Raw genomic sequence first — 13,022 nt, 5'->3', positions numbered from 1 at the left:
GAGTCCAAGACGCAGTTACCTTGAAACGATAACGATGCTTGTATGACTGCAGCTGCATCCCTACATGATGACATAACATTTCACAGACCAAACATGAGGATGAAGGAGGAATAGAAATGTTAAAAAAGATAGGTAAAAACCAAAATAATAGAGGAATGCCTATACCAAAAACTTGCACTGAAGGTTTCTCTCCCCCATAGTTCACCATAAGAGTCGGGACACACCGGACAAGCTAAGACAGACAGCTTGGGTTTCAGTGGAGAATGATTACAGTAGAGGGAGATGCATCGCTCTTGTAGTAGTGTTTGTAATTTGTAGTACTATGCTAATAAATAAATATTCAATAAGAATGGGAGGCAACTGGGAGTACAAAAAAAAGTACTAAAATGTATGCACCCACTACTGTAAATTGGCTCTGGATAAGAATTGAGCTGTCCAGTGCATCCTTGCCTCTCCCTTTCCAATACAAGCTTTCACAAGTCTGGCTCAATAAACTAACAAGCAAACTTAGAACTTCACATAAAAAATGTCATTATTATAATTTCTATCATTTTTTCTTCTTTTTTTTTGGTCTGAACAGAACCCATAAAATGTAATCAAGTCCTGCTTTTAGGTCAGGGAATATAAAGTGATGAGAAGGACCCTTGTTACAAATAAAAATAAAGTTCAGGGAACATTGTAAACTCTACAGTTACTTTACACCAGCCCACCAATCAGCACAAGCTTTCCTCGCAAACCACACAGAAACTCAAGAGTCTCAAGAGTCATTGGTCAATAGTCCAACACAACTGTGGGTTTCAATTGTCTGGACCTAGAATACAATTCTTAAATTGTTTTTTCATACAGTAAAAAGACAAATCAAAGGTGAAATAATTAAGTATGCTATATATCTTATATCTTTTTTTTTTTTTTTTTTTTTTTAACTTTGGTTATAAACTTGTCGAGCAAAATGTGTTAGTCAGCTCCGTTCGCCTTAACATTCATTGGATCTTTGGAACACTGTGCATCTAAACTCACTAACCACTATTTGCAAGAAAATACAGTACATTGTGAGGTGGGGGCCTGTTCATTGAGAAGAGCACCCGGAAAGCTATCTTTATGACAAGAAGTAAAAAAAGACAGTGTTGTTAACAGAATGTTATGTTAACATGTACAAATCTAAAAAGCATGAAAAACCTGTGTTGAGAGATGGGCAGATTAAAGCAGGTTAAAGCATTAGGGGAAAAGTTACTATCTACACACTTTATACAATTAATTACATTTAGTAACTTTCAACTAATCAACGTAGAGTTCATAAGAGTAATCAGAGGTAGCGAGTTCACAAGCCTATCGAAATAAGCTTTTCTTTTTTGTAAGGGGAGGAAAGCTATACTGACAAAAAATAAACGTACCCACCAAACGAGAAGTTCAGCCTACACCGACCCCCCACCCCCCCACCCTTCCTGTCTCTTCCCTGTTCAACTAACTGCCCCACCCTCAACCCATATCCCCCTCCCCCAAGAAGAAACATCCGAAGACCTTCCAGTTTAAACATTCACAGAAACATTACAGGTTCTTTGAGTAAAACAAGTACCTCCATTTAGTTTTGTTGTTATCCCAGGATGAGCTTTCATGGGCAAAATGACTAACCCCACCTCCCCTCTTTCTCTTACTCAGAGACCAGCTGTAGAGTGGAGACTTTAAGGTCAGTGTGTGTCTGGAGTAAATGAAATTGAGCCCCTCATCTGGAAACTCAGACATCAAACTTTTACGTAAAGCATGGATATGACCAACAACATCCCTCCACCCGAATGCAGACATCCCCACTATCTTCAGGTTCACTCACATTAGCATTGGATATATACAGTAGCTGCTGTTTGGTTACAACAAAAACACATTCTTTGAAATTATTGCCTGTAGTGTACATCATTGACAGAGTGAATAATATTAGACCTGTCTAAATTAAAAGGAGGAATGGGGTAGTTGTTTGACTAATGAGGTTGGAGTATAGAGGGAACCCTGAATAACCCCCAGAAGGGATCAGTTTGAAAAAGTCAAAGGCCTTAAATACTCCCAAGTAAAGGTGTTGAGGGTGTATGAGAGGCATGAGGTGGGCCTGAGGTTACAACAGTACCCCATTCACATTTACAAGATATAAGAGAGACAACCACCGGTCCATGCCCTTACATCCACCATAGGTGACTTCAGAGAGAGAGGGGGAAGGGGAGGTACACTGCCCGTCTAGACTTCCAGAGGTGGTGGACATGCTGGGGTTGTTTTCCATGACCATCCTGCCACATGCTGACTCTGGACAACCACTACACACACTAAGCCAGGTGGTTGTGTATAGAAATCTATGTTTACGTGTGTGTGTGAGAGAGAGAGTGTGTACCTGTGTTTCTGCATGAGTGTACATGTGCATTTGTTTAGTTGTGAGGTGGGGAAAAAAATGAAAAAGCATTCTTTGGCTTGATGTTGTGTTTTAGGAGGGTGAGGTGTGCATTCTCAGGTGGCTGATGAGGTTGCGTTGCTGGGTGAACTTTCCACCGCACAACTGGCATTCGTACGGCTTCTCTCCCGAGTGGACACGCATGTGCTCCGTCAGGCGGTACTGGCGTGTGAAGCGCATGCCACACTCATCGCAAGCAAACGGTTTCAGGCCCAGGTGGCTCCGCATGTGGCGCGTCATAGTGCCTCTCTGGGTGAACATCTTCCCGCAGATGTTACATGGGAAGGGTCGGGTCAGCCAGTGGCTCTTCTCGTGCTGTCTCAGGGTCGCCGGGTCTTTGTAGCTCTTACTGCATACGGTGCACTTGAAGGGCCGTGGCTCGGAGATGCCGAATGTGGTGGGAGCCACGGGGGCCGAGAGGTCCTCAGCCTCTTCCTCTTTCACAAAGGCCCCTCCCTCCTCTTTGATGTAGAGCTCGTCCTCTGTGTGTGTCTCCACATGGGCGTTAAGCTGCTCCGAGCTGGGAAAGCCCTTCCCACAGGGGATGCACACATACAAGTTGTCCCCAAACGCTGGCTCAAACCCTTCCTGCCGGTACACATAGTTGGCGCTGTGGTGCCCTCCTCCTCCACTCTCTCCATCACTATGCCCGCTCTGGTCACTGTGCTCCTGCCCATTCTCCCCTCCTTCCTCCTCCTCTTTACACTGGAAGGACTGGTCTGAGGGAAAGCTGCACCTGCTGTCCCTGCCTACACCCCTGGATGAGCGGCCCTCTTTAGGTCCCACGATCACACCATTGACCAGGGGCGGGTCACGATCCTCAGCCTTCAGGCCAGAGGCCTCTCTCTTGGGCCACTCCTTTTTGCGGGCTACCTGGCGGGAGCTCTTGCGAGGCAGGGGAGCGTCTGGATGGGCCTGACTGTCTTCAGGGGCTTTGGGGGTGGGCATGAGCTCCATGGGCTCTGGGCCGGTGGTGTCCAGACCGGGCAGAGTGATGGTGGAATCATCCAGTGAGGCACTGTTGGTTGTGGATACTGAGGCAGATTGAGGGGAACCCTGTGAGTTGCTGTGAGGGCTGAGTGCGTCTGTTGTGGTACACGCCGATGGAGGGCTCTTCTTGGACAGGTCCAGTCCGAGATCTGTCTCCCTGCCACTCAAACCGTTACTGAGGTTTCCATTACTACCACTCCCGCAGGTCCCATTCTTCACGGCGGTGCTCCCGATGAACATCTCATCATCCGAGAGCTTGTCCCCGAGGCCGTCATCGGGCTGTGGCTGGTCTGCGTCAGAGGGGGCGAGGACGTAGTGGTTGTGGGAGGCGGTGAGGGCGGAGGACGAGAGGCGCTCGTTGTTGTGGCGCAGTCGGCTGAGCGGACCCGAGGTGGAGAGTTTACCCGGCAGAGGCTTGCCACCGCTTCGCTTGAGCTTCTTCCTGCACAGCGCGGCAAGGTCATGGAGCTGGAGGTAGCTGGCTGCGGTCAAGAGGGCACTGTAGTTCTGCTCATTACTCTGGTCCAATGAGGACAGGAGCTTCCCCGTGTAGATGAAGTCCAGGACTTGTCGGAAAACAGAGGGATTCACCATCTCTGTGTCCAGGTTGATGAGGTTGTCGTGGAGAACCAGGGACTTGAAGTAGATACTGCTGGCTGCTAGGATGTTCTTGTGGGCTCGGAACAGAGCGTTCTCCACCACGATGATGACGTCACACAGGAAGCCCTTAGCCCTCTGCTGGTTGAGTTGCAGTAGTATTTGTTTGGCATGATTTGGCAGTTCCATTTCCACCTTCCTTTTCTCTCTCTTCCTACACAAGCAACACCTGAAGGGGAGAGAGAGAAAGAGAGAGAGAGGCATGTTAGTGTTATCAAAAATAAGCCTAAGACCAGGGTGGTTTTCCAATGCCAAAAAAAACAGAACAAAAGATGCACACATGGAATATCCGTTTGAGCATGGTAAAGTTATCAATTACACTTTGGATGGTGTATAAATAGACCCAGTCACTACAAAGATACAGGCGTCCTTCATAACTCAGTTGCCGGAGAGGAATGGTGACTTTAAAATAGTTAGAGTTTAATGGCTGTGATAGGAGAAAACTGAGGATGGATCAACAACATTGTAGTTACTCAACAATAATAGCCTAAATAACAGAGTGAAAAGAAGGAAGCCTGTACAGAATAAAACAATTCCAAAACGCATCCTGTTTGCAACAAGGCACTAAATACTGAAAACAATGTGGAAAATTAATTCACTTTTTATCCTGAATACAAAGTGTTATGTTTAGGGCAAATCTAATACAACACATCACTGAGTACCACTCAATATTTTCATAGTGGTGGCTGCATCATGTTATGGGTATGCTTGTAATCTTTAAGGACTGGGGATTTTTTCATGATAAAAAATAAAAGGAATGAAGCTAAGCACAGGCAAAATCCTAGAGGAAAACCTGGTTGAGTTTGCTTTCCACCAGACACTGGGAGATGAATTCGCCTTTCAGCAGGACAATAACCTTAAAGACAAGGCCAAATCTACACTGGAGTTACTTACCAAGAATACAGTGAATGTCCCTGAGTGGCCAAGTTACAGTTTTGACTTAAATCTACTTGAAAATGGCAAGACCTGAAAATGATTGTCAAACAACCAGTTTGACAGAGCTGGAAGAATGTTTTAAAGAATAGCGTGTAAATGTTGCACAATCCAGGTGTGGAAAGCTCTTATAGAAAAGGCGCTTCTAAGCATGTTCTGATTTAACCGTTTGAAGCGTACAAGAACATGGGTGTGATCATTCCACAGTGGTCCCTGCAGCGTCTACTCAAACGGCTGTGATTAGATTACTTTATTACACCAATAGAAAATACACTTAGCAACAGAATTTGGAGAATGAACAGAGTGCATTTTCTGGACCCAAAATGTATTAAATACGTAAATGAAACAATAAAAACCTTTACCATTACAAATGTAGACAGAGGACAGTAAAAAAGCTGACACCTTATATAATTTCGGATGCCATTAAGGCGTGCGTACATTATAAAAACATACTACATTATAAAATCCATGTCCATAACAACAAAATGGCAGTGCAGAATGCCTCGTGAAAAAGGATAGACATTTATGTCCCCAAAACATGACCAAATAATAGCACATTTACGCTGATCTGCTCACTCGTGGGCAACAACATTCAAACTGGATAATAACAAATTTTATAGATTTATAGAACCACTACCAATGCAGTAAGAAAACATGGCAGAGAATAAACACAGAAAGAATGAAGAACCGAACTCTAAAAGAAAACGAAGACTTTTTGACTGACATGGATGACCTATTCTCTCCACCCTGTACGGTAAGCGTGGAAACCGAACTGCTAAAATCTATAAATTATAAATGAGGCGTGCTTGAGTTAGACCTTAAAGATAAGATGAAGGCAAGCCTTGAAATGAGTGTTGAGAAAGCTACGACACAGGAAAAATCAACTGTAAAGCTGAAGAGTACAGTCAATGTAATCGACATAGACGTTAATGAACTGAAAAGAGAGAACCAGTTGTTAATAAGAGAATACCTACTTGATATACAAACTGGAACAATGCGAAGAAAAATCTGGTGCTTTCCGGAATTAAAGAGGATGAAGATTCAGAGAGTATGGTGAAAGAACTCATGGTTAAAGAACTACAGATTCCAGGCGACACTGTCGACCAAATTAAACTCGAATGCGTACATCGTTTTGGATAGAGAGGACAGCGATACGAGTGCCCAATCATTGCCAAATTTGCATACTTTAAAATAAGATAATAGATAAAAGCCTGTGAAAAAGACTCACCATTAAACTCAAACACGCACATCGTTTCGGATTTTTCCTGGGAAAAATGCCCAGCACCCAATCATTGCCAAATTTGCATCCTTTAAAGATGAAATAATGGTTAAAAGCCTGGGCAAAAGACTCGCCTGGCTTAAAATAGGCATGAATGATCAGTTCCCAAAGGAAATCGCAGAGCGACGCAAAGTACTGTATCCATTATTCAAAGACAATAGACTGAAAGGGAGACGTGTAGCTCTCGTTATTGACAAGCTATACATTGATAACCAACTGTTTTGAAAAACCAAAACCACTCCATTGCTATTCTAAATAAAATGGAACATTCAATAATATTAATGGCAGGGATTGTAATAAAAAAAATCATAATAATAATAAATAATAAAATACAACAATTAATAAAGAAACTATAAATACACTATATTATTCAAGTTAGGGAATGTTGTAAAAAAATTGTATTCTATGTTTTATGTATAGTACTTATAAATAGATAAAAGATAGGACAATTCATGAAATAATAAATCCCCAAATACAAGGAACTGCAACACAAAATAACCCAAAGCCCAAAATTAGGCAGGAATCAACAAGGTAGAAATAAAAACACAACAAACAGAGGACATAAAAGACACAGTATGTGGGTAAGTACTTTGGGCTTCGGGTACTTTTGTGTTCCAGTTCCTTGTATATGTGAGGGGAGTAAGGGGGTGTGTAGTAAGATGGGGTACCTGTGTGTTTTGTATGACTGGAAAAGTGTGATGAGTTAAGTGAGTAGGTAAGGAAAATGGTTGCAAATGCCAGAGCCCATGTGTGTCTGCGAGCAGGAGTTGTGACAGACTGAGAGTCTTCATATTTGTGCAGATAAGGGACATACATTTTCAAATTAAAATACAAATATATAGTTTGTTTACTTTTGTCCTATCATGATGGAACGGTGCCAACCCCATATCCTAGATACCGATCTGAGCGACCTACCTATTAAGGAGAAGTCCTTATCCGTTTTATAGGCCTACTGCAAGTTGCCTATGCAGCCATGACAGAAAGGTGAACGTGGTCAGGACTCACAAAGCAGCACCGCCCCCTCAAGAGTCTGAGCCTGCCTGGCGAGGTTGGTCCAAAAGCCAAAGACCCTAGATGGGTGAGCATAATGTACAAGGATTTTCTCAAAGCTACTAATGAGAACCTCGATGACCTCGTACCTAGCCTTTAGGAATTCCAGTGGAGGACTCCACCCAGGTAGTGGCAGTGCTGGTAACACTTGCTGCAGTAAACCCATGGGGAGGGAGTGACACTCTGACAATCAGAGAGGGGGCATATCATATTATTGTGGCCCTGGCGGCAAAGAATAATCCAACGGTCTGACTGCACAGAGGTGCACAGAGGTGCTTGGGAAGATGGGTCTCAACGGGGGACCAGCGTGTGTGGGTGAAGAGGGTTATCCGAGCTCCATCAGCTAGTACTAGACATTGGTTAATCAAATCTTCACATTCCTGCTCAATTTGGTAATTTGGCATGCCTTCTTAAACAGCCCAACTATAGAGCATTCACACAACAAGTGTTTTCTTGAGTTGGGCTCGGGGACGGAACAACTGTTGAACATTTAAGCTTGTGCTTGTGCGCGCATGTGTGTGTGTCAGGGGAGGGGTGAGTGAGCGTATGCATCCCACATATGTTGACAAAAATGTAGAATTCCTACTACCGGCCGTTGTTATGGGTAAAAATCCTTCGTAGAAGTGCTTATATTATTACTTATATTATCTGTCAATTCTAGGAGTAAATTAAGATATGCAAGAATTTTTATGTATATACAGTGTCTTTGTTACTTTACAGCCTTATTATGAAATATATATATATATATTTTAAATCCTCAATCAATCTACACACAATAACCCATAATGACAAAGCAAAAACAGCTTTTTAGATATTTTTACTAGTTTATTCAAACTTAAACTGAAAAATCACATTTACATACAGTACCAGTCAAAGTTTGGACATACCAACTCATTCAAGGGTTTTTACTATTTTTACTATCTTCTACAATAATTGTGAAGACATCAAAACTATGAAATAACACACATGGAATCATGTAGTAACCAAAAAAGTGTTAAACAAATCAAAATATATTTTACATTTGAGATTCTACAAATTAGCCACCCTTTGCCTTGATGACAGCTGTTCAAAATGTTGTATCAAGACCGCCCCAATGTGCCTTATTGGTTTATTAATACATTTTCAAGTTCATAATTGTGCAACAATAGCATGGTATTTTTTCACTGTAATAGCTACTGTAAAATTGACAGTGCATTTAGATTAACAAGAATTTAAGCTTTCTGCCCATATCAGATATGTCTATGTCCTGGGAAATGTTCTTGTTACTTACAACCTCATGCTTGTCACATTAGACAACAACATTGACGAATACGCTGATTCGGTGTGCGAGTTCATTAGAACGTGCGTTGAAGATGTCGTTCCCATAGCAACGATTAAAACATTCCCTAACCAGAAACCGTGGATTGATGGCAGCATTCGTGTGAAACTGAAGGCGCGAACCACTGCTTTTAATCAGGGCAAGGTGTCTGGTAACATGACTGAATACAAACAGTGCAGCTATTCCCTCCGCAAGGCTATCAAACAAGCTAAGCGCCAGTACAGAGACAAAGTAGAATCTCAATTCAACGGCTCAGACACAAGAGGCATGTGGCAGGGTCTATACAGTCAATCACGGACTACAGGAAGAAACCCAGCCCAGTCACGGACCAGGATGTCTTGCTCCCAGGCAGACTAAATAACTTTTTTGCCCGCTTTGAGGACAATACAGTGCCACTGACACGGCCTGCAACGAAAACATGCGGTCTCTCCTTCACTGCAGCCGAAGTGAGTAAGACATTTAAACGTGTTAACCCTCGCAAGGCTGCAGGCCCAGACGGCATCCCCAGCCGCGCCCTCAGAGCATGCGCAGACCAGCTGGCCGGTGTGTTTACGGACATATTCAATCAATCCCTATACCAGTCTGCTGTTCCCACATGCTTCAAGAGGGCCACCATTGTTCCTGTTCCCAAGAAAGCTAAGGTAACTGAGCTAAACGACTACCGCCCGTAGCACTCACATCCGTCATCATGAAGTGCTTTGAGAGACTAGTCAAGGACCATATCACCTCCACCCTACCTGACACCCTAGACCCACTCCAATTTGCTTACCGCCCAAATAGGTCCACAGACGATGCAATCTCAACCACACTGCACACTGCCCTAACCCATCTGGACAAGAGGAATACCTATGTGAGAATGCTGTTCATCGACTACAGCTCGGCATTCAACACCATAGTACCCTCCAAGCTCGTCATCAAGCTCGAGACCCTGGGTCTCGACCCCGCCCTGTGCAACTGGGTACTGGACTTCCTGACGGGCCTCCCCAGGTGGTGAGGGTAGGCAACAACATCTCCTCCCCGCTGATCCTCAACACTGGGGCCCCACAAGGGTGCGTTCTGAGCCCTCTCCTGTACTCCCTGTTCACCCACGACTGCGTGGCCACGCACGCCTCCAACTCAATCATCAAGTTTGCGGACGACACAACAGTGGTAGGCTTGATTACCAACAACGACGAGACGGCCTACAGGGAGGAGGTGAGGGCCCTCGGAGTGTGGTGTCAGGAAAATAACCTCACACTCAACGTCAACAAAACTAAGGAGATGATTGTGGACTTCAGGAAACAGCAGAGGGAACACCCCCATCCACATCGATGGAACAGTAGTGGAGAGGGTAGCAAGTTTTAAGTTCCTCGGCATACACATCACAGACAAACTGAATTGGTCCACTCACACAGACAGCATCGTGAGGAAGGCGCAGCAGCGCCTCTTCAACCTCAGGAGGCTGAAGAAATTCGGCTTGTCACCAAAAGCACTCACAAACTTCTACAGATGCACAATCGAGAGCATCCTGGCGGGCTGTATCACCGCCTGGTATGGCAACTGCACCGCCCTCAACCGTAAGGCTCTCCAGAGGATAGTGAGGTCTGCACAACGCATCACCGGGGCAAACTACCTGCCCTCCAGGACACCTACACCACCCGATGCTACAGGAAGGCCATAAAGATCATCAAGGACATCAACCACCCGAGCCACTGCCTGTTCACCCCGCTGTCATCCAGAAGGCGAGGTCAGTACAGGTGCATCAAAGCTGGGACCGAGAGACTGAAAAACAGCTTCTATCTCAAGGCCATCAGACTGTTAAACAGCCACCACTAACATTGAGTGGCTACTGCCAACACACTGTCAATGACACTGACTCTACTCCAGCCACTTTAATAATGGGAATTGATGGGAAATGATGTAAATATATCACTAGCCACTTTAAACAATGCTACCTTATATAATGTTACTTACCCTACATTATTCATCTCATATGCATACGTAGATACTGTACTCTATATCATCGGCTGCATCCTTATGTAATACATGTATCACTAGCCACTTTAACTATGCCACTTGGTTTACATACTCATCTCATATGTATATACTGTACTCGATATCATCTACTGTATCTTGCCTATGCTGCTCTGTACCATCACTCATTCATATATCCTTATGTACATATTCTTTATCCCCTTACACTGTGTATAAGACAGTAGTTTTTTGGAATTGTTAGTTAGATTACTTGTTCGTCATTACTGCATTGTCGGAACTAGAAGCACAAGCATTTCGCTACACTCGCATTAACATCTGCTAACCATGTGTATGTGACAAATAAAATTTGATTTGATTTGATTTTAGCCAACATTAGATTAATCGCACCGTGGGAGGGAGACCGATTCTGTAGAGTTTTAAGTAATGATGTACTGTCGTTTCTCTTTGCTTATTTGAGCGGTTCTTGCCATAGTATGGACTTGGTCTTTTACCAAATAGGGATATTTTCTGTATACCCCCCCCTACCTTGTCACAACACAACTGATTGGCTCAAATGCATTAAGAAGGAAAGAAATTCCACAAAGTAACTTTTAACAAGGCACACCTGTTAATGGAAATGCATTCCAGGTGACTATCTCACGCTGGTTGAGAGAATGCCAAGTGTGTGCAAAGCTGTCATCAAAGCTGTGGTTACTTTGAAGAATCTCAATGATAAAATAAAATGTATATTTGTTTAACACTGTTTTGGTTACTACATGAATCCATATGTGTTATTTCATTGTGTTGATGTCTTCACTATTATTCTACAATGAGGAAAATAGTAAAAAATTAAGAAAAAACCTGGAATGAGTAGGTGTGTCGAAACATTTGACTGGTACTGTATGTAGATAGTGGACATGCAGAAAAATCTGGAGATTTATGTCAATTCTGAATGAGTGTCAATAAGAAAGTGAGGAATCCGATTCTGAAAGTGACAGTGTGGAGCTTCCCCTTGCCCACCGACGAAGTCCCAGGACCCTCTGAAGATGCTGGTGGGGGCAGTGGATAAGGCGGACATGATTAACAGCTTTATGGTACAGTTGAAGTCGGAAGTTTACCAACAATTAGGTTGGAGTCATTAAAACTCGTTTTTCAACCACTCCACAAATTTCTTGTTAACAAACTATAATTTTGGCAAGTCGGTTAGGACATCTAATTTGTGCATGACACATGTAATTTTTCTAACAATTGTTTACAGACAGATTATTTCACTTATAATTCACTGTACCACAATTCCAGTGGGTCAGAAGTTTACATACACTAAGTTGACTGTGGAGAAGAAACAGCTTGGATAATTCCATAAAATTATGTCATGGCTTTAGAAGCTTCTGATAGGCTAACTGACATAATTTGAGTCAATTGGAAGTGTACCTGTGGATGTATTTCAAGGCCTACCTTCAAACTCAGTGCCTCTTTGCTTGACATCATGGGAAAATCAAAAGAAATCAGCCAAGACCTCTGAATTTTTTTTTAGACCTCCACAAGTCTGGTTCATCCTTGGGAGTAATTTCCAAACCCTGAAGGTACCAAGTTCATCTGTACAAACAATAGTACGCATGTATAAACACCATGGGACCACGCAGCCGTCATTCTGCTCAGGAAGGAGACACGTTCTGTCTCCTAGAGGTGAACGTAGTTTGGTGCGAAAAATGCAAATCACTCCCAGAAAAACAACAAAGGAACTTGTGAAGATGCTGGAGGAAACAGGTAAAAAAGTATCTATATCCACAGTAAAATGAGTCCTATATCGACATAACCTGAAAGGCCGCTCAGCAAGGAAGAAGCCACTGCTCCAAAATCTCCATAAAAAAGACAGACTACGGTTTGCAATTGCACATGGGGACAAAGATCATACTTTTTGGAGAAATGTCCTCTGGTCTGATTAAACAAAAATAGAACTGTTTGGTCATAATGACCATCATTATGTTTGGAGGAAAAAGGGGGAGGCTTGCAAGCTGAAGAACACCATCCCAACCGTGAAGCACGGGGGTGGCAGCATCATGTTGTGGGGGTGCTTTGCTGCAGGAGGGACTGGTGCACTTCACAAAATAGATGGCATCATGAGGAAGAAAAACTATGGGGATATATTGAGGCAACATCTCAAGACATCAGTCAGGAAGATAAAGCTTGGTCACAAATGGGTCTTTCAAATGGACATGACCCCAAGCACACTACCAAAGTTGTGGCAAAATGGCTTAATGGCAACAAAGTGAAGGTATTGGAGTGGCTGTACTTGTGGGCAGAATTGAAAAGGCGTGTGCAAGCAAGGAGGCCTACAAACCTGACTCAGTTACACCTGCTCTGTCAGGAGGAATGGGCCAAAATTCACCCAACTTATTGTGGGAAGCTTGTGG

General features: G+C 43.4%; 1 protein-coding gene across 1 annotated transcript in view; it reads right to left on the bottom strand.

The window, feature by feature from the left end:
• Nucleotides 1–1,495: 1,495 nt before the first annotated feature.
• LOC112235856 (hypermethylated in cancer 2 protein) overlaps nucleotides 1,496–13,022 on the bottom strand; it is a 52,314-nt gene continuing 40,787 nt past the window's right edge. The window contains exon 2 of the mRNA XM_024404403.2: nucleotides 1,496–4,244. Coding sequence (XP_024260171.1) covers nucleotides 2,462–4,204 — 1,743 coding nt within the window. The 5' untranslated portion in view covers nucleotides 4,205–4,244 and the 3' untranslated portion in view covers nucleotides 1,496–2,461. The remainder of the gene's footprint in view (nucleotides 4,245–13,022) is intronic.

Source organism: Oncorhynchus tshawytscha, linkage group LG04 (assembly GCF_018296145.1).
Source record: "Oncorhynchus tshawytscha isolate Ot180627B linkage group LG04, Otsh_v2.0, whole genome shotgun sequence".
Lineage (NCBI taxonomy): Eukaryota > Metazoa > Chordata > Actinopteri > Salmoniformes > Salmonidae > Oncorhynchus > Oncorhynchus tshawytscha.
The sequence above is the reverse complement of the archived record's forward strand: the minus strand, read 5'-3'. Positions and strand labels throughout refer to the sequence as shown.